We start from the raw sequence: 27,014 nt of genomic DNA, 5'->3' as shown, positions 1-27,014 counted from the left end.
AGCTATGGACTGATGGAAGAAAGCCAGGTTTCAACCCTAGAATCAGCTCAAGCTGTGTCTTGTCACTCACCACAGAGCTGAGCTTGAGGTTTGGTATAATTCAGTGACATCAGCTTTCTTGCAGGTTTTCATATTCCCCAAAGATTCCAAGAAGGGAGTGCCATCTTGTTGCATCATGATCAAAGAGAAAAGGAAAAAGTGATGGAAGGGTCGTATGAAAAAATATCATCATTACTGCAATAATAAGAGATAGATTGACACACAGGACTGGTCGACTGTGTTTCCTCCTCTTTATAATGAACACCTTAAACTTTGATCAGATATCATCAACAGTCATACTTTAGGGTTATTATAATTTTTGAAACCTGAACATCCCCTTTTTAATGGACTCTTTTCCCTTTCACAGTCTGATATAAAATCATAAAATTTAAGAAAACAAATCCAGATTTCTTAAAATTATTGTATATAGGACTTGAGAGAGAGCATGAGAAAAGATACTATGAAAGTGACATGTGAGTAGGAAGGAGAAAGTGAAGACGAGCTAACCTGCTTCGTTGCCTCATAAGCAGAGTGGAAATGATGAGAAACTGAAGTACCCTGCAGTAGTCACCTTGAGCTTTTCGTCTGACGTCATTCTGTGTCCTCATACCTTGGGTTCACTCTGTTCTCTAATATGTCTGACACTGCTTCTGCCAGGATGCATTCTCTTCATTTTCAGTGCCAACTTCCCTAGTGTGCACCTACTTCCCTTTCTTTCCATTATCCCATGCTGTTTTTCTCCAAATCCAAGTCCATAGTTGTGATCTGATGGCAACATACCTCTTCTGTATGGATTATTGCCAGTTGCTTTGTCTTACTGATGCATCACTTGTCTTTCCAGCACAGGCAGCATTCATTCTTCTGATTCGTTTCAGATTTCAAGACTTGTCCTAAAACAGAAGCATTTCCTCCCAAACAGAGTGCTGTTATAGAAGAAACATCTCAGGGAATAATAAAGGAAAAGCCCATTCGTTTTGGTGACCGGGACATCAGTTTTGGAGAAGACATACTTGTAAATACAGATCTTGCCTCACAACAGAATGTTCCTACAGAAAGCATGCCCCATATGTATTACACTATAGGGAAAGACTTTAAACAGAATTTTGATCTAATGAGATGCTTCCAAGTTTACCCAGGAGCAAAACCTTACGTCTGTAATGAGTGTGGGAAGAGCTTCACCCAGAATCTTCATCTTGTGGAACACCAGAGAATTCATACTGGTGAGAAGCCCTACAAATGCACCGAGTGTGAGAAAGCCTTCAGCCACAGGTCGTCCCTCCTTGCCCATCAGAGGATCCACACTGGAGAGAAGCCTTACAAATGCAGTGAATGTGAGAAAGCCTTCAGCAGCAGTTCCACCCTCATCAAACACCTGAGAGTGCACACTGGAGAGAAACCCTACCGATGCCGAGAGTGTGGTAAAGCCTTTAGCCAGTGCTCAACCCTCACTGTACATCAGCGAATTCATACTGGAGAGAAGCTCTATAAATGTGGTGAATGTGAGAAGGCCTTCAACTGTAGAGCAAAACTGCATCGCCACCAGAGAATCCACACAGGTGAGAAACCCTACAAATGTAGTGACTGTGGGAAAGGCTACAGCCAGTTTACATCCCTAGCCGAACATCAGAGACTTCATACTGGAGAGCAGCTGTGTAAATGCTTGGAATGTGGGAGAACCTTCACACGCATCTCAACCCTTATCGAACACCAGCGAATTCATACTGGACAGAAGCCCTACCAGTGTAATGAGTGTGGGAAAACTTTCAACCAGTACTCATCCTTTAATGAACACCGGAAAATTCATACCGGCGAAAAACTTTATACATGTGAAGAATGTGGGAAAGCCTTTGGTTGCAAATCCAACCTTTATAGGCACCAGAGAATCCACACTGGAGAGAAACCTTACCAGTGTAATCAGTGTGGGAAGGCCTTCAGCCAATATTCATTCCTAACTGAACATGAGAGAATCCATACTGGAGAGAAACTCTACAAGTGTATGGAGTGTGGGAAGGCCTACAGTTACAGATCAAACCTTTGTAGACACAAAAAAGTTCACAATAAGGAAAGACTCTTTAAGTGGAAGGAATATGGGAAGACCTTCATCTACAGCTCCTCACTTACTCAGTATCAGAGATTTCTCAAGGGAGAGAATTCCTCAGAGGTTTAGTTAATCTCTGATAATTCAATATTTCCACACTGGAGAATGATCAGGCGAATCATGAACATGGCACAAACTCCTATTAGATCAAGTCCTTTTTACTTCTCCTGCAGGAAATATGCCAGCTACCATGATGTAATGATAAAATTGATCAACGAACATGTAAAGAGCACTGACCTCAAATTTTCTGAGAACCCTTAAATTCTAAGGTTTCTAGAAACTTAAAAATAAGTTTAAATGCAAAGAGAAAGTAAAAGACCTCGCTTTTTTAAAAGCACGAAGACCAATTGAATATAAATTTTGTTTCTTTCGTTGGATGATAACTCCTTTCCAAGAGTAAGTGAATTTTCTTCTAAAATCAGAGCTGATGATGTGAATAAGTGTGAGGCCTTGTTTCCTAAAATGGCAGGCCAGCATAGGAAGCTCTCTCCCTCTCTCCTTTTCATAAAAAGAAACTGAAGAATGAAAAGGAATTTTTGTTTTAAAGATTTACTTGTTTATTTTAAAGGCAGAGTGTTAACAGAGAGAGAAACATGTCTTCCGTCTGCTGGTTTGCTCCATAAATGGCCACGATAGCTGGAGCTGGGCCGATCTGAAGCCAGGAGCCAGGAGCTTCTTCCAGGTCTCCCATGCAGGTGCTTTCCCAGGCCATGGCAGAGCTGCATTGGAAGGGGAGCAGCCAGGACTTGAACCAGCACCCATATGGGATGCCAGCACTACAGGCAGCAGCTGTACCCACTACACCTCAGCGCTTGCCCAGAAAAGAAATTCTTTAAATTTAACTCCTACGAATCTCTGTGAGCTGCCCCATCAGCAAGTTGCATGTGTACATATACATTCATACATCACTTAACGTGGGGGCGTATTCTTAGAAATGCATCATCAAATGATTTCATCATTGTGCAGACATCAGAGTGTATGTACACACACCTGATGGCACAGGTCAGTCACTCAGGCCTGTTGTAGCAATGAAGAGACACAGTGAGCATGAGGTGAATGAGGCAATGGCCAGCATAAATGGCATAGGTACTGTTTCACAGTAAGCTTCTGTTTCTAAGTAGGAATATATTCTAAAATAGCGATGGATGGTTAAGTAAATCTGTAAACCAGTAAGAGTTACTTATTGTCATTATCAATTATCCTGTACTGTAAATTATTGTGCTATACTTTTATGTAAGTGACAGTACCATGGGTTTATATATACGGGCATTATCACAAATGAGTAACGCATTGTGCTGAGGCATTGTGATGGCAGTGACATAGCAGGTGATGAGAACTTTTTAGCTCCAGTATAATCTTGTGGGACCACTGCCACATACGTAGTCCATCAGTGATTGAAACCATATTGTATATACATATATGCATGTGTGTGTACATGTATACACCTATATACAGAGTTTTAGAAAATATTTTTTTAAAGTGATGACTTTAAAAATGCAGTTTTTTAAACTTAGAATTTAATGTTTATAATCACCTGGGGATATCAGATGCAATAGACTTAAAAAGAAAAAAAGAAAAAATTTCTTTCCAAAAGGAAGCCCTCTTTCAGTTACTTTCCTATGTTATTTCTCAATTTGATATGGTTCTGTGTATCTGAATAGAGTCTTCCTATAATACTGTAGAGGGTGAACTAGACAAGCAAGTGGAAAGACCATCGTGCCAATATTTTGTATCTGTTGTAGAAGATAGATATTTGGCAGGATCTCAGATTATATCTGGCACTCATTACAGCCATGAGAGATTTTAGTTTAATTACAGCCCTTCACTTTACAGTGAAGAAGTTGAGTTTAGCAGAGTCAAGACCAGACTCTAGGTTTTCAGGTCTGGTACTGTGATGATTACAGGGTCATTTACAACCTCAAGTTCCAAGAATACTACTTGTTTCGTGTCCTGGCTAGACACATGCAGCTATTTAATAAGTCATCTTTTCATATAGGAGTATTTCTCTTCTCCTTAAGTTAATAACTACCATATAATCATAATCCTTTTTTTGATTAGTCCCTGACTGTACCTGCCTTTTTTTTTTTTTTTTGACAGGCAGAGTGGACAGTGAGAGAGAGACAGAGAGAAAGGTTTTCCTTTGCCGTTGGTTCACCCTCCAATGGCCGCCGTGGCTGGCGCGCTGCGGCCGGCGCACCGCGCTGATCCAATGGCAGGAGCCAGGAGCCAGGTGCTTTTCCTGGTCTCCCATGGGGTGCAGGGCCCAAGCACCTGGGCCATCCTCCACTGCACTCCCTGGCCACAGCAGAGAGCTGGCCTGGAAGAGGGGCAACCGGGACAGAATCCGGCGTCCCGACCGGGACTAGAACCCGGTGTGCCGGCGCCGCTAGGTGGAGGATTAGCCTAGTGAGCTGCGGCGCCGGCCTGTACCTGCTTTTGTAACCATACTTAAATCCTGAAACCTACCTGATGTCCAGAGTATGAAATTACTGTTGAGGCTTTCACATAAAAGGTTGTCTTTATTACACATATTTTGGAAATTTTTTGTGTGAAGTTGTATATGCATGTTTTATTATTTTTTAGATTTATTTATTGATTTAATAGGCAGAGTTACAGACAGAGAGAGAAGAGAGGTCTTCATTCCACTGGTTCACTCCCCAAATGGCCGCAACGGTCAGAGCTGGGTCCATTTGAAGGCAGGAGCCAGCAGCTTCTTCTGGGTCTCCCACATGAGTGCAAGGGCCCAAGAACCTGGGCCATCTTCCACTGCATTCCCAGGCCATTAGCAAGGAGCTGGATCTGAAGTGGAAAAGCCAGGACTTGAACTGGTGCCCATGTGGGATGCTGGCATCATAGGCAGAGGCTTAACCTACTACGCCACAGCGCCAGCCCTGCATGTTTTGTTATTGACCATATATTCATCATTTTAACATTTCATTTCCCTTGACTCTCTTTCCTCCAATTCTGTATTTGATTTTCACAATTGGTATAATTTAAAAATTGTCCTAATACAAGTAGCTAGTCCCTTCTCTCTGAGAAAGGTTTTAGGATTAAAACAAACTCAAGTATTTAGCATGGTATATTTCTTAGTTGACTTGTTTTAGTCATCAGAAAATATTATTTTAGGTACTTTAACTGTATTTACAAGGAAAATGAGGCTTTAAACAGACCTCAGTATTTAACACTGTACCCAGTAGCAGTGAGCAGGTTTAGAACCTAAATGCCATTACCCAGGAACAGGAACCAGGATTCCTTCCAAAAATGGCCGATTTCATGTTTGGAGCAGGAGAACTATAAGTTTTGCCTGGAATATCTTTTTATGAAGGAAAAATAATTCAGGATGGCTTTTGAGGACTAATGGGGTAATGTCTTAAGCACACAAGAGTGAACTTACAGGTGCTTGCACTGGCCTAGTTTAGGAAATCAACATCAAGAATCACTGCAATACACTACAAAGAAGATTTACAATGGTTAAAGGGAAAAAAAAAAAAAACAAGAAAGTTAGCTCTTCATAAAATTATTTGAAGAATGCCATCTTTCAAATGTACTGTTTTACATCCCTTAATGTAATTAAATCTGGCAAAAATCAATGGATAGTAAAACCTATAGGTGAAAAAAAAAGTTTTAAGGAACATTTTCATGGTATCAGAAAGATTGCAGATGCAATTTATAAGAGAGATTGGCTTTTGGACCTGACTGTCAAGCTGAGTTTTACTGCTGTGGGCAAGTTGGTATTAAGGCTCCTAACAAGATGCAGTGTGAAGAACACAGTTATCTCTGAGGTGTGGCCACATGTGTAACCAAACTCCAACTAAATCTCTTATCTAGGCTTATCCTCCTCTTTACTAGAAATACAAAAAATAGAGGAACAAGTTTAGTTATACAGTGAGAAAATAGATAAATCCAGAGTTTGGGACATTGTATGTGAACAACTGCTCTGGACTTTTCAAAAAGCCACTATAACAAAAAGTAGACTGTCGTGGAGTAAGACACGCAAGAGGTAGCCAAATCCAAAGTGTGATCCTTCATTGGCTTCTGATTTATATCAATTAAAGCAGCATTCAGATATGTTTGGGGGATATTTGTGGTAATATGAAGATGGAATGCATTAGTTAATGTAGTAGGTTTAGTTTTCATCAAAGTGATAATGGTATTGGTATGTAATGTAATGCCCTTAGGAGAGGCATGTAGGATTTGAAGTTCAGAAAGTCCTGATGTTTTCCCTATATTTTCAAATAAATATGTAAAACAAGTCAACTGTTGTTGAACCTTTGTAGTGAATATGGAGATGTTCATTGGTCTTCCTTTAAACTTGTCTGTATGTTTAAATTTATAATAAAAATTGAAGCAAAAAGTTATAAGGTAAAGTAATGAATATGAAACTTCCACTCAGAATTCTCACTTAGATTCTTGGAAAGTTAATTCTCCAGGAATGTAATCACTGGAAGTAAAATAACTTTGAGTTGTTACTGGTTCAACTTCTTTTTTCTTTTTCTTTTTTTTTTTTTAATTTATTTGACAGGTAGAGTTATAGATAGTTTGAAAGAGAGAGACAGAGAGGAAGGTCTTCCTTCCATTGGTTCATTCCCCAAATGGCTGCCACAGCTGGCGCTGCGCCAATCCGAAGCCAGGAGCCAGGTGCTTCTTCCTGGTCTCCCATGCGGGTGCAGGGCCCAAGCACTGGGCCATCCTCCACTGCCTTCCCAGGCCACAGCAGAGAGTTGGACTGGAAGAGGAGCAACCGGGACTAAAACCGGTGCCCATATGGGATGCCGGCACCACAGGTGGAGGATTAACCAAGTGAGCCACGGTGCCGGCCCCTCACTGGTTCCACTTCTAAAAGGGGTAAACACATTCCACTTTGTCTCACTACATATTTGTGGAGCACCTGTCTGAGGACCTTGAAAAGTAATGGTAGCAGACAAACTTGGGAAGGAAACCAGAATCTGAAGTACCACCATGTTGGCCTTCCTGTGATAGGAATGATGGTTGAGTGGGCATCTAAACCTCTGGTCAGAGGAACCTTGCCAGATAGGATTGGGAGAATCCCTGTTGCTTCCTTCTCTTCCTGTCTTCCTCCTACTTGGACTGGAACTGGATGTGTCCATGAGTTGTGAAGCAGAGAGGAGAACCTGCAGCAATGGATTCCTAAGCAGAAGACTGGAAGAGGCAGTGGTTGCTGGGAGCTGGACGGTGTTAGGGTGATGACAGAGAACAGAAATTCCAGAAAGTGATCTCCTGAAGTTGTATGGCAGTCCTGGGCTTCCCCTGAGCTGTACATGTAGAGGTTTGATGCTGAAAGGATGGGCCATTGCTTAGGTTTGATTTTGGCCGTGTAGGATAGATCCAATTAGCACTGTAAATACTGAGAAAACTGACTCTGGGAGCACTGCCCACAGCAGGTGGAGTGGAACTGGTGACCACAACCTAAAATTGCAGGTAAACAGCCTGCTGAGAAAACATTTTCTCTAAGAACTAAATACCCAGAATTTCATTCAAAATGTGTAAGATGCAGTGCAGCAATTACATGAAAAATACAAACCAGGAAAATTTCAACAATTGGTAAGAAAAGAGACAATGGACACTGACCCCAAGATGACACAGAGGTTGGAATTACGAAACAAAATATTTTCAAATATGATAGTATTTCAAAAAGTGTGATCATTCCAGAAATGATTGGAAATGTCAAAATTTTCAACAGGATAATATTTAAAAAGGAATTAAATAGAAATTTTAGAATTAAATACAATAACAAAATCGACAAAAAATCATTAGAAGGCTCATAACAGGATGGAGATGATAGAACAGTGAGTGAACTTGAGGACTAATAATACGTATTCAAACAATACGTGAAAAAGGATACTTGATCATTGCAATTGAGGTAGAAAAAAAACAGTTGATAAAATCAAATGCTCATTTATGATAAAGACTCAGACCATTAGAAATAAAAGCAAGCCTAATGAAGGGCATCTACCAAAAATCCACAACGACATCATGCTTACTGATGATAAACTAGATGCTGTTAAAATCAGGAACGAGATGCAGATGTCCACTTACCCCTCCTGTTCAGCATCATATGAGAAGTCCTCAGTGCACTCAGGCAAGAGAAGAAAATAAGACATTCATATTAGGAAGAAACAAAATGGTCTCTCTTCACAGATGGCATGATTGTCCACTTGGAAGATCCCAAGGCATCAACAAAGATGCTCTTAGAACTAAGGAATTTAGTAAGGCCTCACATTCTATGGTCAATATGCAAAAATCTTCCTTCATGCTTTCTGGTGAGGGCTGATGCAATGCTTATTGTGCTTCTATAAGGTAGTTTGAGCCTCCTCTGGCATCTTTAAAGATTGTTTCTTTTTCATTGGTTTTCTCCAATTTGAATATGCTGTGCCTACATGTAGATTTTTTTTATATTCATCTGTCTTGGTATTCTCTGTGCTCACTTGATCTGTGCTTTGGTGTCATTTGATTTTGCAAGAATTTGGGTCATCTTTTTTTTTTAAGATTTATTTATTTGAAGAGCTACAGAGAGAGGAGAAAAGACAGAAGAGTCTTCCATCCGCCAATTCACCCCAGGTGGCACCAATGGCCAGGGCTGGGCTGGCAGAAGCCAGGAGCTTCCAGGTCTCCCACCTTGGGTGCAGGGTCCCAAGCACTTGGGCCATCTACCTCTGCTTTTCCCAGACCATTAGCAAGGAGTTGGATCAAAAGTGGAGCCACTGGTGCCCATATGGAATGCCAGCATCACAGGCAGCAGCTCTACCCACTACACCACAGTGCTGGTCCCTGGGCCATCAGTACTACAATTGTTTCTTCTTTTTTCTTATATTCCCATTGTCTATCAATCCTTTGTAATTGTCCCACAGATGTTGACTCTTCTGTGTATGTATCTACACAAATACATTTTTTTATTGGTTAAGTCCCCAGCAAGATTGATGGGTCACTTGAAAAGTGAATGCTTAACTATAGAAAGCTGCCAGTGTTTGTCCAAGTGGTCAGCCCATTTTGCATTGTTGAGCAGTGTGAGTTCCCACTGCTCCACATCTTTCCCAGATTTGTTATCATCAAGGTTTGATTATCTTGCTTATTTTTAAAGAATATTTATTTAGGGGCTGGTGCTGTGGTGCAGTAGGTTAAACCTCTGCAGTGCTGGCATCCCACATGGGTGCTGGTTTGAGTCCTGGCTGCTCCACTTTGATACAGCTTCCTGCTGATAGTCTGAAAAGGTAGTGGAAGATATCCCAAGTGTTTGGGCCCCAGCACTCATGTGGGACACCTGGAAGAAGCTCCTGGCATCTGTCTTCAGATCAGCCTAGCTCTGGCCATTGTGGCCATTTGGGGAGTGAACCAGCGGATGGAAGCTCACTCTCTCTCTCTCTCTCTCTCTCTGCCCCCCCCAACACTTTCTGCCTTTAAAAAAAAAAAAGATTTATTTATTTATTTATTGAGAGGCAGAGAGCAAGACGATCTATCTGCTGGTTTATTCCCCAAGTGGCCACAATGGCCAGGGCTGGGCCAGGCCAAATTTCGGAACCAGAACCTCCGTCTGATCTCACATATGGCTGGCAGGCGCCCAAGTACTTGAGCTATCCTCCATTGCCTTCCCAAGTGCCTTAGCACCTCCACTTAGATGAGAAGTGGGGTAGCCGTGACTCAAACCAATACTCAGATAGGATGTTGGCATTACAAGTGGTGGCTTAACCTGCTGCACCACAAGGCTGGCCTCTTGTTTTTCATTTTAATCATACTAATAGATTACTAATGGTGTCTCACTGTGGTTTTAAAAAGCAGTTCTCTAATAACTAATAGTGATTTTGGTCATCTTTCCCCAACATTTGCCTTCTGTACATCTTCTTAATGATATATCTTGCCCATTTTTGGAGTTTTTCTTTAGTGCTTGGATTCAAGAGTTCTATGATCTGTAAACAAGTCCCTTGTCAATTAAATGATTTGCAGATATCAGTTATGTGGCTTTACATTTCATTTTTTTAAAAAGATTTATTTATTTATTTGAAAGGCAGAGTTACATAGAAAAGGAAAGGCAGAGAGAGAGGTCTTCCATCCACTGGTTCACTGCCCAACTGGTGGCAACAGCTGGAGCTGGGCTTATCCAAAGCCAGGAGCCAGGAGCTTCTTCCAGATCTCCCACGAGGGTGCAGGGGCACAAGCACTTGGGCCATCTTCTACTGTTCTCCAGGCCATAGCAGAGAGCTGGATCAGAAGTGGAACAGCTGGGATTTAAACCGGTGTCCATATGGGATGCTGGCACTGCAGGCAGCAGCTTTACCCGCCTCGTCACAGCACCGGCCCCCTACATTTCATTTTTAAAAATATCTTTGGTAAAGCTAAAGTAATACTACTTTATTCAGATATAATAGCCACATAAGTTCAGAAATATATATTATACATGTAAGTTCCAGAGAGCTTTTTATAATGACTGACAGTAAGCATCCTTCCAAAACAAAACTGTGTTGTGCCCTATGGCAAGGTGGGGCTGATAGCAGAAGTCCACAAGTTTGGAAGAAAAATTTTATAGAGCGTATCTAGGAAATCTTTGTCTAACACAATAATGTAAAACTTTCTCCTGTTCTGGGAGTTTTATGATTATATGTTTTACAATTAAACCTAGGATACACCTTCAGTTAATTTTTGTGCAAGGTGTGGGATACAAAATCTTCAAATAGTTCCTGGAAACTGTATTATAAAAAACTATGCATGGATCTTGGGTGTTTTGCACCAAAATAAACTTATACTAATGGAAGAGGATCTGAAGAGGATCTAGTTTGAGGCACTAAGAAGCGAGAAGACATCAGCTTGAAGAGCTGCGATCAGAGCAAAATGAATTCTAAAATCAAAGCAAGTACAGTCACCAGGTTTATGGTGAAGCTCGAGTGGAAGAATACTGAAATCCTTGATGCCCTGCAAAAAGTTTACAGAAACAATGCCTCCAATAAATCAGCAGTTCGCAAATGGAGAGTTCATTTTAAGAAGGAAAAAGATGAGGCCAGCATTGTGGCATAGTGTCGCTCCCCCTCTTCGTGGAGGAACGACACAAGACCCTGCGCTGTTCTTTTGTCTGCTCGGCCCTCCCCGGGTTTGCTGCTGGTTCTTCCCGGGTTGGCTGCCGTCCCTTCCACCTCCGTGGAAGGGCGGTTCCCCCTGCCACATTCCCCACTTCCGCAGGGGAGCGGCACACCGCCGGCCGGCTCTCTCGGGGGCTGCACAGGTGTTCCCTTAGATGTTCCCCTTAGATGTTCCTGGTGCATGTTGTCTCTCTCCTCCTTTATAGTCCTCTTCCGCCAATCCCAACTCTGCTACCCACACGCCGAGTACGCTGCTCTCCTCCAATCAGGAGTAGGTCCTACAGTTTATTGGTTGAACCGGAGGCAGCTGTGTAGAAGCTGTTTCTCCCTTCTCAGCACCATATTGTGGGAGAGCAGATGCATAGAATAAGTCTTAATTCCAGTAACTCAGTCCAGTCCGGGTTGCTCCCCACAGATCCCCCTTTCTTTTTATTTTTGGCATTGATACGCGCCTGTCTTCGGTGCCCCGCGGCACACACTCTGCTCTGCTTGCTAGAGTTGCCCACAGGTTCTTACAAGCCTACCAATCAGGCAAACCGAATCCGGGTCCTCTCTTTGCCATGTTGTGAGGAGGTTTTTAGGCGCTGATGCATGCCTGTGTTCGGTGCCCTGCAGCGCATGCTCTACTCTGCTAGAACTGCCTGCAGGTGCTTACAAGTCCTATCAGGCAAACCGAACCCAAGCCTTCTCATTGCCATATTGTGGGGAGACTTATTGGTGTTAATTCGTGCCTGTCTTCGGTGACCTGCAGTGCATAAGCTGCTAGCCGCCTGCAGGTGCTTATCGTCCTAATCAGGCAGACCGAATCCAAGCTCTCTCATTGCTGTGTTGTGGGGAGGCCTTTCTCTATTTCTCTATCTCCGGGCATTCCTATTTCTCCTATTTTACTTCTATCTACCAGCATTCCTATTTCTCTCATTTCACTTCTAGACTTCTGTTTCTCTTATCCCTGCGGCTTCCCGGCGCCCGCCCCGAGGCTACTTCTTGGCGGCTTCCCGGCTCTGAGCCGCTTCAGCCCGCGCCTCTCTCATCTGTGCGGCTTCCCGGCTTTGCGCGGCTTGGCTTCGCGCGCTCCGTGGTCTCCACGCCCTTCGCGTCCGCACCACGGCCTCGCGCCAGCCCCGCGTTCCCTATCTATTCACGCCCCGTGCTCTCTCTGCACGCGGCGGCTTCCACGAGTCACACAGCGTAGCTTACGTCTCCGCCACTAGCATTCAATCCAAGTTCCCCGGACTAACCTGGCGAATTCCAACCTGGCGGCCCACGTCTCTGCCTCTGGTTCCAGATCTTCGCCTCTTGCTCCCCAGGGTGACTTGAAGAATTCCAAGGTGGCTTACGTCTCCGCCTCGGCCTGCACTCGCGGCTTCATCCTCCCTAACATTTTTCTCTACCGGTATGTTTCCTTAAGTTTTCTTCCAACAATATTCCTCTCATTTCTCCTGGCTTCTCCCCACAGTCCATATCCGAGTCCAAGCCTCCTCCAGGTTTCACTTTCGCTTTCAATCTCCTAGCTTCCCCGCCATAGTCCGCATCCGAGTCTATGAAAGCTTTCACTTTCGCTTTCAATCCTAACTTCTTTCCCACAGTCCGTATCCAAGTCTATGCCTAGGCTTTCAATAGCTTCTTCCGGCACCTTTTCTGTCCAGCTTTCCCGTAGGCTCTTTGCTAGTCTCTCTCTCCGGTATTTTCCACTTCTTCCCTCCTAGGTTTCCTATCCCTCCTAGGTTTCCGATCCGAGTCACGGCACCATTATGTTGCTCCCCCTCTTCGTGGAGGAACGACACAAGACCCTGCGCTGTTCTTTTGTCTGCTCGGCCCTCCCCGGGTTTGCTGCTGGTTCTTCCCGGGTTGGCTGCCGTCCCTTCCACCTCCGTGGAAGGGCAGTTCCCCCTGCCACATTCCCCACTTCCGCAGGGGAGCGGCACACCGCCGGCCGGCTCTCTCGGGGGCTGCACAGGTGTTCCCTTAGATGTTCCCCTTAGATGTTCCTGGTGCATGTTGTCTCTCTCCTCCTTTATAGTCCTCTTCCGCCAATCCCAACTCTGCTACCCACACGCCGAGTACGCTGCTCTCCTCCAATCAGGAGTAGGTCCTACAGTTTATTGGTTGAACCGGAGGCAGCTGTGTAGAAGCTGTTTCTCCCTTCTCAGCACCATATTGTGGGAGAGCAGATGCATAGAATAAGTCTTAATTCCAGTAACTCAGTCCAGTCCGGGTTGCTCCCCACACATAGCAGGTAAAGCTGCTGCCTGGGATGCTGGCATCCCATGTGGGTGCCAGTTCATGTCCCGGCTGCTCCACTTCTGATCCAGCTCCCTGCTTAGATAAGCTGGGAAAAGCAGCAGAAGATGGCCCAAGTATTTGGGCCCCTGCACCAATGTGGGAGACCCAGATGAAGCTCCTGGCTCCTGGCTTCAGCCTGGCTCAGTCCTGGCCATTGTGGCAACCATTTGGGGAGTGAACCTGTGGATGCATTGTGTGTGTGTGTGTGTGTGTCTCCCTCTCTCTGGAGCTTTGACATTCAAATAAATCAATTAAAAAAAAAGGACCAAGATGATGTGAAAGATGAAGCCAGCAGCAGTAGACCATCCACATCAATTTAAGAGAAAAAAAATTATCCTGTTTGTGCCCTAATTGAGGAGGACCGATGATTAACAGCAGAAACAGTTGTCAGTGCTGTAGGACACCTCATGGTTCAGCTGACATAACTGTGATTGAAAAATCAAAGAGGAGCAAACTCTGTGCAGTGGGTATCAAAATTGTACTGCAGACAAAAGCAGGGCTTTCAGTGGAAATTTTAAAGAAGTGGGATCAGTTTTAAAGAAGTGGGATCAAGATGCTGAAGCATTTCTTTGAAGAATTGTACCAGGACATGAGACAGCATTCTGGTAGAATCCTGAAGGCAAAGCACAAAGTCGTGGCTGCCAAGGGGGGAAGTGGCCTGCAAAAGCAGACGAGTCAAGAGCAGAGACTGCAGCAGCAGGGTTGGGGGATGCTCGAGGCATTTTGCTTGTTTACTTTCTAGAGGGTTGGAGAACAGTAACGTGAGAGTCAGCAGAGCTTTAACAGAACACCTTAGAAAGCTGCACCAGAATCTTCCCCTCCACGACGGTGCTCCTGCTCACATCAAACAAGGGCAGTGTTCTGATGGAGAATAGGACCTTCTGCTTCTGACTGCATCTCCCCCTGTAATGTAAAAACCTTTAAAAGGCACCCACTTTTTCTTCATAGTGAACAATGTAAACAGGACTGCGATGACATGGTGAAATTCCCAGGCCCCTTTGTTCTTTGGGGACGAACTAAATGACTGATAATGACTTAGAAAAGTATATTGAACTTGACTGTGCTTACATTGAAGAATAAAGCTTATATTTTTATTTGTATCTTAACGATTTCTTCATGAGTCTTTTGAACCCCCCTCATATTCCAAAACTTAACAAATTATGCACCTAAACATGTACAGTTTGTTGCATGTTTATTATATCTCAAAACTGTGTGTGTTTTGTACATCTTTGCCTTTTTATTTCATTATTTATTTGTCCACGATGAGACGAAAAGTGAGAGTTTGAGAGCACTGTTCTAAGACTTTGCCTTGTTTGAAAAGGTTCAACTTGAGAGTAATAACATTTTGATAGATCGAGACTGCATGTTGAAATTTCTTGAAGACTTATTAAAGGAGAAGCAGTATGCAGCTTCAAAGCTAAGGGCAGGTTCAAGTGGGATGGAAAAGCACTCGACCTAGAGGAAGGCAAGAAAGAGAAGAGCGCAGAGCAGTCAGGACCAATGGAGACCAGCAGAAGAGCCGTGAACTAGGTGGTCCAACTAAGAGATAAAAAATGTTAGACTAATGTGCCAAAAAAGTATGTTCACAAGGTACAAGTAGGACACAAAGAACATAGAAAAGTTGAAAGTAAAGGAATAGAAATTATTATCCTGGGACAGCTCACCAAAAAAAAGCCTCACTGTCAGAGGGAAGCCTCAAGACAAACTATTTCTGGAAATCAAATTGGCCAACTCATAAAGGTAAAAGAATGATGTCACCAAAAAGGTGAGAGCTATTGGGAATCTCTCTGCTTTCCTACCTACGGCCTCAAAATAGTAAAACAACTCATTTTTCCATGGTGGGGAAAACAGATGAAGCTTGAGTTGAAATAGGAGAAACAGTAGAATATCAACAATCAGTGGGAGTAAGCAAACAACCTTCTGTCAAGTTATCAGAATGAGAAGACAAAAAAATCAAGAAGCAAAATATTTGGAAACAATCTAACAGGCACGTGGAGAATCCGTTGCATGTTCTTGAAAAGCATCTGTGGAATACTCACAGAAGGGTCTTAGCAGAAGGCTCTTCCTTGTCCACCCCTATCCTCCCCCAACACCTGGTCCTATCAAGGGCACCATGGAGAATGCGGCTCTTTCCACGTACAGTGTACTGATTATAGGTTGGATGACCAAATTTAGCAAATAAAGATATAAGACTCTCAGTTAAACTTGAATTCCAGAGAAGGATTTTTTCGTATAAGTAAGCCCCGTTTTTTATGTGGCAAAAGTGTTCATTGTTCCTCTGAAATACAAATTAACTCAGCATCTAGTATTTTTTCCTGGAAACCTAATCCTAGGAGGGAAGAGCTGTGATGGGGGTCGGGGAGGGTGGGACGGGGAAGAGGGGAGGCAATGCGTGCAGAGTCTCCATCTCTGTCCTAAACCTAAGGTGCAGCTGGCGGCTTCCTGTCGCTTGGGGAACTGACTGTGTGGGATGCTGGGAGAGAAACAGAGCCTCTGGGTGCCTCTTGCCCTCCTGGCTGGAGCAGCCACGGCCGGCAGGCACTCCCCAGTGCTGCCTAAGGAAGGCAGTATATCCTCAGGTTTGTGGCCAAGCTCAGGCTGGGGGGAGGGGCGTGTGTAGGCAAAGGAACAGACACAGACGTGAGTTGCAAAACAGACATTTTAACTTTAATAACTTATCAAAGTAAGGCGTCAGATTTCACTACACAGAACAAAAAGGTACTGATGGCTGTTAGCAGTTAAGCTAGAGTTCTGTGATTTGAGTTCAGCACCTCAATTCAGCATAGCGGCCACCCGTCGCACAGGAGTAAACAGCCCTGATGCTTCAGCTGACACAGACACTGCTGTTGAGCACCATTTCTATACTCAAACAGAAACTCTGAAGATACAAACAGAGGCTAATACAGGAAATATCAGGAGGGCTAGGTCCCAGAAATCCAGCACAGTCTGCGTGAGAAGTGACTCAGGCACCACGTCGGGGTGTCCCGTGCGTCCAACAGCCTAGGTCTCAACCCAGTCCTAGAAACCCCAACTGGAAGACGTCCTCCTGCTCCCACCCCCGCGCCTGCCCCCCCCCCCCCGCCCCAGCCCTCAGACCCGGCAGCTGCTTCTGAACATGCAGGCCTGTTCCATGCCACTTCTCCAAGCAGCCCTGCGCTCCCGGGGAGAATTGCAGCTCCCCAGAGCCCAGCAAACACACAGACCTCTGGGGACCACCAAGCTCCAGGGAACCCTGTGACTCCCTGGCCCAAGGCACTGGGGATAGCGTGTGTGGCCACAGCCACGCTGGCCTCCGGTTCCCAAAGGGCATCTTTGTCTCTTCAACCAAGGAGAGGTGGTTACCTAGGGGATGTCCCACCTGGGGCCGCCCCACGAAGCCTGGCTCCCCGCATCTGGAGGGGAGTGTTCCCATCCCCTCTCTGGCAAGCACTTGCCCCGAGCTTCCTCTGTATTCCAGGACAGACCTGCACCAGCAACGTCCAGTCTTTCAGGCTGTGAGTAGCACCACGAAAGAGGACAAGCCGTGGGCTCTGTGCCCCGGTTCTAAAATGGCAGGATTTTAGAAGCACTTTAAAGCAGGGGAGAGATTCAGAAAGGTTTCCTCCAGGTGGTTGGGAGACACTGGCACGTGAAAAAGTGACTGCAGTGTACAGGCAGGTGTGGGCAGTGGTGGCTGAGGGGACGAGACAGGCTGGGCGGCGGCGGAGGACATGGGGAAGGCAGTTATCATCCAGTCGGGACGTTCAGCATCGTCCCAGATACCACTCTAGCTGGTTCCTACACCCTTCGTGTGGTTCTCGGACCCTGCACACGGACACACCCACACATGCAGATTCAGACAAATGTATTCAGCACCTCAAAGCTCAATAGAAAGTGGCCATTGTATTATCCTGAGCCTCAGTGTTCCCATCCATCTAATGGGGACGTAACAAGGAAGACTTCTGGAAGATCTATGATGGGTGAGAAGGCAAAGCCTCTAGACCTTTGCCCCAACACAGAAAGCTTAAGAATTATTTGTTAGTTGGCCCAGTTTAGGAGCTCACGGACTCCTGGGGCTTGTAATCTGGGGGAGTTAAACTGCATGTTTGCAAGATATCAGTGAGGCCAGAGGTAAAATTAGCCCCTCCCTCCCGCCCCCCACCCCTGCTGCCTTCCTCCTACAGCTCCCATCCGTATCTTGCCCACAGAACACCGTTCTGCAGACAACACGGATGTTCAAGTTTGAAAGAGCAATAGATGAAGCAAGCCCTGCCTGCCTCCTGTGGGATGCAGGAACTGCCGAGACGGAGGTAGGGCGGGGCGGGGATGGAGGTGAGACGGGGAGCACACCTGTGCCCACAGAGCCCAAGATCTGCAGGCCTTTGGCTTGGTGCCTGGTCACAGCACGCCAGCCCCTCTGAGAAGGGAGAGCCACACACCTTAGACTATTTGCAGGGTTTTCCCAACAGAGCATGGGACCCCCCCCCCCATCCTTCTGATACATGTAGGGAGGGAGGGACTGAGGCCAGGCTGGCTAGAGAACACAGGATCTCACACCAGCAAGTGGGAGGTGGCCAGCAAGGCCCACCAAGGCCAAGGGCGAGGAGGCCCAGGGCTGCTCCCTGTTCCAATCTGTCCTCAAGTCCCCAGTTTCAGGGCTCGCGTTGCTTTCTTGGGAAGAAATAGCCCACAAATGCAGTACAGCGGGAGCACCAAATAGGTCAGGTCACCTTTCCTAAGTCCTTCAGTAATGAACAAAACAGCCAAGACCGGAGACCAGAGGCTCTAGATGCTTAGAGACTCCAAGATTTTCTGAAAATATTTTCAGTTGGCCTTTCAAGATTGAGAGTCCTCCCATGTCAATCTAAACTGCTTCTGAAAAAGCACATCATTCGGCAAGGCCAGGGTTAGGGGAGAAGAGAGACACACACTTCACGTGGCAGCAATGGCCACAGCTCACGATGGGTGTGGCTCTAGGCAGGCCACCGTCCCTAACTGCCATTACACTCCTCCTGCCTCCCCCTACCCCCAGCCCTTAACGTTCACAACCTCTACTCCATTGTACTCATCTTGGTGATTGGCTGCTTGTAAATAAATCACCATTTCTCCCAGGTGTCCCCAAGGGGCTGAGCATTGGAGGTTGGAAGCAACTGTCCCATGTCACCACCAGGAAAGGAGATCGTCAATCACAGCTCAGCGACTTTAGGGCCAATTTCTTTCTCTGAGTCCCGCATCTGCCCTCCCCTCGCTCACTGACGGAGGCTGGGGAACCACCACCCTCCTCTCCATTGCACCCCCAACAACCTCTGCAGGAGCTCAGCAATCCCTGGGCTGGGAAACACACTCTAACTTGGGGACCACGTGCCCACGCCTGTACGTCCGGTCATCCTCCCTTTCTGTTTTCTCTTTTTGGTCAGGAAGTTTGACTTCATCTCCACGACACAGGACTTGGCTATCCCATGGAGTATCTCTACAAGCAAGAACAAAAATGCGATGGATGCTATCTTTCCATTTTATTAGAACTTTCCGAGCATCTCTTTCTTCCGGATCTCGTCAATGAGCTCCTGGATCCTTCGGTTCCTGGTCTTTTCATACGGGCTCGGGCGTCGAGGGATTCGGTTGGGCGGCTGGGCTTCCTCCTCCAGGCCGTGGGTTTTGTACGGTGCATCGACAGCGTTGGCTTCTGGCTGATCCTCAGTGGCATTGGTGCCGGAGGCATTGAGAGGGGCCTCCGACGGGGTGACCGGTGCAGGTGACAGCTCTGTGAGCACAGTGGGCGACGGGAGGGTAGGCATGAACACCTCGATCTCATTGTGCTTCCCGGGCGGTGGCTCTAGCCTGCCATCCACGGTGCTGAGGTTTTTGTACAAGTCGCAGGATTTGCAACACAGCTTGTTGTAGCCTGGGATGGAGCAGTAGCGAGACAAGACTTCCATCTTACAGAACATTGACTTGTCACCTTGGCAGTGGCCTTCTGAAAGACACAAGTGGAACAAATAACCAAAGGACAAGAGAAGGGGGTGGGGGCGGGGGCTCTGTTCCCCCACGGGGTGCAGCTTGCAAGAGGAGGCGTGTGACAGAGCCCAGAGACAGCACAGAGGCAGGTGAGCTGATGCAGAAGGTGTGGGTGGGTGGGACAGCAGCCAGGGAGTCCCCCCTGGAGCCCTGCCCCCGCCCCCTCCCCCCGAGTGCGGCCAGGGAGGCCCAGCCCAATCCAGATCTTTCCTCAAGGTTGGAGACAGACACACGAGGTCAGTTTGTTCTTACAGAATGACTCTGGCTCACCGTAAAGAAAGGCACCTGGTCAAATTGTCACCATTGACACCCTACAGGGAACCCCACAGCCTCGTGTGCTGCCCAGTGCACCGTGGAGCACACAGCTTTACTGCCCGCTTACACCTTCTGCGCCCTCACCCCTGGTCCGCTCACCTTCAAGGCCATAGCTGTCTCTTAGACGTCCTTGAACATGTCCACACTCCTCTGTCTCTCCCCCTTCTATCCCTGCCTCTTGGCCTTTCTCCCTTCTCATCCTGCCATCCTACTCCCCTCGCTGTGCTGCTTGCAAACTGAAGGCGTGACCCTGTCACCCTCCTGCCTCAAACTCCTGCATCGCCTGCCATTGCTTTCAGAGCCAGACTCCCACTCTGCGCTGTGCTCCCTGTGGCCACAGGGTCTTTGCACCTGCAGGGCTCCTCTTCCACCCCCTCTCCAACCCTGCTTCCTCCAAATGCCTCCTCTCATCCTTCGGGTTCAGCTGAAAGACATCTTCCTTGGGCCGGCTTTGCCTGACCACTGCAGAAGATGAGACCCGCCCCCTACCCCAGCGTATGGTCTCATGGGGCTGTGTCTTCCCAGCACTTTGCCCCCCAAAGGCAAGTGTCTGATGTTTTCATTCTCCTGACAGCTCCCAGGGGAAGCGCCCCAGGCCAAGCCCAGTGAATGAAAGCATGCAGAAAGGGGCGAATATGAAACCATGGACATGAGTAGCTGAGGGTGTCCAAGCCCGAGAGAGCCAGGATTTCAAAACAGCAAAAGATACAGGCAAGGAGACGGCACAGAGGCACACAGCCCCAGCGTGGGCCCAGCTTTGGCTCTGAGCTTCCAAGTTGCCAAAATCAGTGGTATGCTGAACTGGCTGCAGGATCCACCGTAAGAAGAAGACAAACACAGAGCGGCCGCCCAGAGAAAGCCCTCGTCTTCCTAACACCGAGGTCACGATGGTGCCCACACCGCAAGGGGGGGGGGGGGCCGGAGCCAGCCGCCTGCAGAGCGGTGACCCCAGGAGCCAGATGCGAAGCTGACTCAGACCCCTGGGCAGCAGCGCAGAGCTGGGAGGCGGCTTCCCTCAGTGCAAGCCTTACACCCATGCCCAGGGTACGACTCGGAGGCAAAGCTGTTGTTTAAAGCTGGGGTGGAGGGGACGTGACCCCCTCCCCCGCCTTCTCCTTCTGCAGTAGCTGAGCCACACGTGCCACAAACACCTGCTCACAGCCCTGTGCAACACCCCAGACGCTTCTGATAACAGTTGGGGGCGGCCTCCTCCCCGTGGCTGGGACATGGGAAAGGAGCCAAGCCCAGTGGAGCCAAGCTGGGATGGTGCCATCCGGTAACGCCCTCTCCGCCCTTTGCGCCTGTTCCTGCCTATGAATAACAAGACTGGTATTACTCGTCCCTCCCACCTGAGACAACGGAAAAACATGGATCACATCCACCTGGGACAGGGCGTGGCCAGCTGAGGTCCTGTGGGCCAACCTGCACCTGCTTGTCTGGATAAGCCTTCACTGGGACACAGCCAGTCCACTCACGGTAGCACCTGTGGTTGCTGTCTTGACACAGCAGCAGAATCAAGCAGCCACAGCAGAAGACCACTTGGGCACCGATGTGTAAAATGTTTATGAGCTGGCCGGCGCCGTGGCTCATTTGGCTAATCCCCCAGGTTCTAGTCCTGGTTGGGGCGCCAGATTCTGTCCCGGTTGCTCCTCTTCCAGTCCAGCTCTATGCTGTGGCCCAGGAAGGCAGTGGAGATGGCCCAAGTGCTTGGGCCCTGCACCCACATGGGAGACCAGGAGAAGCACCTGGCTCCTGGCTTCAGATTGGTGTAGCTCCGGCCGTAGCGGCCATTTGGGAGCGGGGGGTGAACCAACAGAAGGAAGACCTTTCTCTCTCTCTCTCTCTCTCTCTCTCTCTCACTAACTCTGCCTGGCAAAAAAAAAAAAAAAATGTTTATGAGCTGGCCCTTCACGGAGGAGGTTGGCTGAGCCCTGTCTGAAGATCACAGCGGGACAACACAGCGGGACACAAGGAAGGCGCTGAGTGAATGTCCCCATTCGGCTGCCGCACCACAGGCGGGGCTGCCTCCTCCCACGGCTTTACTGCACGGGACCCTTCCGGGGCACTCAGCCCCGTCCCTCTCAGGGAGTGCATGAGTGACGGGAAGCCCACCGGCTGGGAGCTTGGCTACGCTAATATCAGCGGAGGGAAATTCTGATATTCAGTTGGCTCGCTGTATCTACAGGTTCTGCATCTAGATATTCAACAACCGCAGATGGGAAATGACTGGGGAAAACCAGCATTGGTACTGAACAGGTACCGATTTTTTTCTTGTCACGATGCCCTAAACAATGCAGCGTAGCACCTATCTTCATGGCCTTTCCACTGTATTAGGGGTTATTAGGGGTTCTGTGTCATCTAGCGGTGATCAGAGTACACAGGAGGATTGTAGGGTCTGTGCAAACCCTCCTGTGTCTTGCATAAGGGACTCAAGCAGCTGCAGACTCTGGTGTCAGTAGGGGTCCCGGATCCTAACCCCTCCCTGTGGACACGGGGGCAGCTGTGCTCCTCACCAACTATGCCTGAAACTCCACGGCAGGGATCATGTAATGCTTATTACTTATTTATGAGAGAGAGAGAGAGAGAGACAGAGACAGAGAGAAAGAGCCATCTGCTGGCTCATTCCCCAAATGCCCACCACAGCTGGGGTGGTCCAGGCCAAAGCCAGGAGCTGAGAGCTCAATCCAGGTCCCCAGCATGAGTGGCAGGGACCCAGCCACTTGAGCCACCACTGCTGTCTCCCAGGGTCTACATTAGTAGGAAGCTGGAGTCAGAAGTCACAGCCAGGAATCAAACACTGAAGTGCTCTGACAACCAGGAAGCTAAGCCCCTGCCCCTGGCGGTGTCTCTGATGTGGTTTCACTGACCAGAAAGCCCCCAACAGGAATACAATGCACACCGCACCTCCAAAGGGCTGGACCATGGTATCTGCCTTTACGACACTCGATCTACAGCCGTAGCCGCTTCCCACAGCTTTGCCCCCTAATGAACCGCAACAGACACCGGGAGTAAACACGCTTTCCCTAAATGAAAGTCGTCGGGCCGCTCCCGCAGTCTTGGCAATCTCTGAATAGCAGCGTGAGCAGGATGCACCGAGCAGCGTCCCTCAACTTCACTCCCTTCTTCACTTCACACTGATTTCTGAAGGCAGCCTGATACCGCTGCCATTTACGGAAAACAAGTGCAGTATATAAAAGTAACCCTAAGCATGAACACCAAGAAAGATTTCAAGTCCACTTTCAAGTCAAATATTACTTCCTGAAATCCTGGGGAGGCACTCGGGCGGGCAGAGCTCTGAGTTGGAGACAGACCAGCAGGTGTGAGAGAGCTGTTGAGACTGGCACCAGCGGGGGCTACCCCAGACCCCCACTGAGGCCGTCGGGGTCAAGAGAATTAGGAAGAGACCACTCCGTGCTCTCCCTAAATCATCCCCATCCCTCTCACTTTGGCAAATGTTGGGGTGCCCACTGTTTCATTCTGTGTACCCCCATGGTAGTTTGGATGTCCCTTGGGCAGCCAGGCGTCTGCTCAAGCCACTGCCTGGGGGGTGCTGCATGGGGAAATGACTCCTGCCCCATTGCCGGAAGAGAAGACTGAGCGGCATGCAGGCTGGCGCACGCTGTTTTCTCTGGAGCTCCCTGCTTCTCTCCAGCTATGGTGCCTTCTATTCACGACCAGAGTTCTGGGCAGCTGAAGCCGCCCCGGCTGCAGGGACCCCTGTAGCTGGGGCCTGTGCCCGGAAGCCGTTTCCATGCTGCCAGATGGTCCATGCCCTTCTTTCTCACGGCTACTCCATGCTTCCTTACCCTTCCTGGCACAGCCGGGTCAGGAAGGTAGCAAAATAGGCAGGTCTGGGGACCACTGAGGCCGGAGCTCAGGAGATGCGGTGGGCACCCCTAAGCATGCACAACGCACAGACACACTCACACTTGCACACGCAGACACACAGGCCCGTGACTGTCGTCAAGCAGTGCCCAGAGACAGCCACTGCCACTCTGCCCTTCTCTCAACTTGCTATCCTGGGGCTAGGCCAGCCCCTTACGTGGGTTCCCTGAATAGGAAGCCCAAGGCTGACAACTGTGCCAGGCACTGGGTCCAAGGTCTGGAGCCCACACTTTTCCTCCAGCAGCGTGGGTCCCAAAGACAAAAAGCCATCTGACTTGCTGTTCCCCACCCCAGGGGACCCACACAGCCCTGCAAGGTCTCCTTCCGCCTGGGCCAACCCAGACTCAGAACCACATGGAGCCTGCAGGGCCGCTGTCTTATTTCCAAAAGTACCTGCGCAGGTGCACATGCCCCGAACGCCTACGGTGGGCAGTGACAGCATCTGAGGCAGAACCCGGATAATCAGCGCCACACGGTCGGCCGTGACGGCGAACAGAAGGAGCCATCGGCTTGCCAAGCCCAAGCACCCAGTTTCACTGAACGTTTATTGAGTTTATTTGTGAGATGCATGACAGGAAGTCTTTCCATCACCAGTAAGAAGAAAGGGTCATTTTCACAGTCACTTTGGCACACGCTAACGTGGTCTCGTTAGAAAAGAAACAGAAAAGCAACAACAATGGAACCTATGGAACACGTCATTAAATACATACAAAACACTAATAAAATATCCCTGATAAACCAAAGTGCATATAGACAGAGAGCACGATGCCCCGACCCAACTGCACCTGCGCAGCCACGCGGGTCACTCACATTGCCTCGTCAAAGTTGGGAGTTAACAGTCGTGAGGATTAGTAGTAGGCGGTTACACACCGATTATTTACATAACAGTAATTAGTGCCGGAGGAGGGGGCGGCGGCGGCGGCGGCGGCGGGGTCCAGCGGGAACGCGGGATTACACGAAGGTGGGGGGGGGGGCCGGGGGGCGGGAGTGCTACATTGGTCACGGCTAAGGGCCCAGGTGTGTCACCCTCTGGGTGTAAGGCCTCGCTGTTGGAGCCCCCCAGGGAGGCTCCACGCAACAGTCAGCGCCGACTGGCCAGGTGGGCAGCAGCGTAGGACCCCCCTCCCCGCGGAGACGGACTGAGGAGCGCGCCTGAGTCTCAGACGCGGGCGCGCATGCGCAGCGTGCACCGCGGCCGGCGCAAGGCCGCCGCCCGCGCTCGGATCTTACCCTCGGCAAGAGGTGGGCGAATTGGACCGGCTTCCCCTACACCTTCCCTGCCTGCCTCCTACCCTCTGAAGCTGGAGTTAGCAGCCCATTCTGTTATCCTTCAACTTTAAGGCATTTTCTACATAGTTTTTTCTAAGCAAAAAAGCAATAAAAATTGAGGTAATTCTGTAGTTGTTCACACTGGTAGGTGAGGCACAGCCACAGCAGACAACTTCTCTCTCTCAACCTCGGGGTCAGGGTCATGTGCACACAAACGAGGAGAGGCCATCGGAGCAAATGGACAGAGAATGGAAGCGGTGCTGTGTCCCCGATGTCCCACTGGAGGGACAGGTCCCCAAGCCTCCTCTGTTGGACCCGGACCCCTGAGAGGACAGGGCATAGAGGCAGGGCTGTGTAAGTTAGACACAAGGGCCGGACGGAAGCAGGCCATGGTTTCACAAGTCAGAGGGACACACTCAGCAAAGGGACAGCAGCAGCAGCAACAGCAGTGGCAGCCGGGAAGCCCCTGACACCGCCGGAAGCTCGGGGCTGGGTCACCGTCACCCGGCACGGTGAGGGAAAAACAACGTACGCCCCAGAGCCCCCTCTGGCCTCGCCTCCATGGCGGGCGGGCGGCATCTGCAAGGGGGGCAGGGCGGGCTTCCCCTTGGACTTCCGGCCGGCAGCTTCAGCCTGGAGGGATGTGGCCCCACGAGGCAGTCACACGGCGGCGAAGTGGTCACATTCGCACTTGGGCCTCTGGCCCCTCCAGCACCACGACGGATCTTTGCCCCTTTACAAGCCATCGCCAATCAGGTCCCGGGCCCCCAGACAAGAGGCCAGGGCCCCAGGCCATGCCTCTGCCAGGCTGGCCCTGGCTCGCAGCCGGAGGCACAAGCTCCGCGGGAGAACGCCGAGCACACAGGCCCGGGAGCAAAGGATTCACCCGAGAGAGCTCAAGGAGAGTCAGGGCAGCTTCCCAGAGAGAGAGAGGAGGGGAGCCCAAGGCAAGCTCCACAGGGCGCAGGGCATGCACTGGAGGGCAGAGGCAGAGTTATAAACGGGCCGGTTACTTGAGATCTTCGGCACGGGCGCGTCCCCGTCCTGACGGGACAGCCACTGAACCACGTAGCTCTTCTTGGAGGGGTCCGAGATGTTTCCTGGAGAGAAGAGAAAGGCTGCTGGGGCACCAGGCTGGGACCCTGTCCTCCCTCTCCCAGGCAGAGCAGTTCCATAGTTCCCTGGCTTTCTGGGGAGGGGGCCCCCCTGGGGACAAAGCGGCCCCAGCTGCCCTGCCCGCACCCAGCTCATGCCACTCCTCTAGGCCTTGCTGTCTCCCCTCCGCCTCTTCACCTAAACCTTGCTCTGCATGCATCTCCACCCCATGGCTCCAGCCCTGAGCTTAGACAACAGAGCAGCACTGTGGGAATGAGAATCCCCGCCTGCCTCCCAGCTGGGCAGGTGCACCTGACACATGCCCCCCCACCCCCCTTGCCCTCTGCTGCTGCCCGCTGGAGGCCAAGGGCCATCAAGTCTTACGTGGACAGGGGCCGAGCCTGCAGATTCTGGCTGTCTCTGGCCGCTCCTCCCGGCAGATGCCAAAGCTGTCATCTGGGGTGCGGCAGAGCACTGGCCGCTCCTGGGTGCCGTTGCCACAGGTCACGGAGCACTGCAGGGGAGAATCACTGGTCAGGGTTTACATCCCATGTGGGGTCCCAGGGCCTGGAAGAGCTGGAGGAGCCCAGGACCCCACCCTGCATGTGCCACATGGAGGCAGTGTGTGCCCCAGGGGCAGAGTGAGGGTCCGAGCTTGCCCTACTCTCATTGGCCACCCATCTCCTGGGGCTCCAAAGAGGGGATGTATGGGTCGGTCTCTGAGCTACTGTGAGTTAAACACAAATGTGCAGTGCCTGCATGGGACCTGGTACTTCTGTGTTCTCAAGGAGAGCCCTGCCTCTTGCTACAGTTTGAAGATGGTTTTGGGGTATCCCCCAAGGGTCACGTGCACTGTGGTGATGTAAGGTGGTGGCACCTTTAAAAGGTGGAGCTTATTGGGAAGTCACTGCTGGCCCCTCCCCATCTCTCTACTGCTTTCTGGTCTGGTC

General features: G+C 49.2%; 2 protein-coding genes across 10 annotated transcripts in view; one reads left to right on the top strand and one right to left on the bottom strand.

The window, feature by feature from the left end:
• The window catches only part of ZNF354C (zinc finger protein 354C), a 31,639-nt gene extending 13,847 nt beyond the window's left edge, over window positions 1-17,792 (top strand). For 6 of the 7 annotated variants that reach the window (XM_008274964.4, XM_070076526.1, XM_008274965.4 and 3 more), the window contains one exon: window positions 915-14,612. In XM_008274964.4, the coding sequence (XP_008273186.2) occupies window positions 915-2,206 (1,292 nt within the window). In that variant the 3' untranslated portion in view covers window positions 2,207-14,612. Of the gene's footprint in view, window positions 1-914; window positions 14,613-17,693 lie in introns of those variants that run through there. The other variant, XM_070076527.1, reaches the window with a different exon arrangement.
• Window positions 16,148-27,014, bottom strand: part of ADAMTS2 (ADAM metallopeptidase with thrombospondin type 1 motif 2) — a 224,230-nt gene continuing 213,363 nt past the window's right edge. For 2 of the 3 annotated variants that reach the window (XM_051833771.2, XM_051833769.2), the window contains 3 exons: window positions 26,449-26,578; window positions 25,983-26,069; window positions 16,148-19,459 (listed from right to left, as the gene is read on the bottom strand). In XM_051833771.2, coding sequence (XP_051689731.2) covers window positions 19,002-19,459; window positions 25,983-26,069; window positions 26,449-26,578 — 675 coding nt within the window. In that variant the 3' untranslated portion in view covers window positions 16,148-19,001. The remainder of the gene's footprint in view (window positions 19,460-25,982; window positions 26,070-26,448; window positions 26,579-27,014) is intronic. The other variant, XM_051833770.2, reaches the window with a different exon arrangement.

This window comes from Oryctolagus cuniculus, chromosome 6 (genome assembly GCF_964237555.1).
Source record: "Oryctolagus cuniculus chromosome 6, mOryCun1.1, whole genome shotgun sequence".
NCBI lineage: Eukaryota > Metazoa > Chordata > Mammalia > Lagomorpha > Leporidae > Oryctolagus > Oryctolagus cuniculus.
Note: the sequence above shows the minus strand (reverse complement) of the source record. Positions and strands in the feature narration are given on the sequence as shown.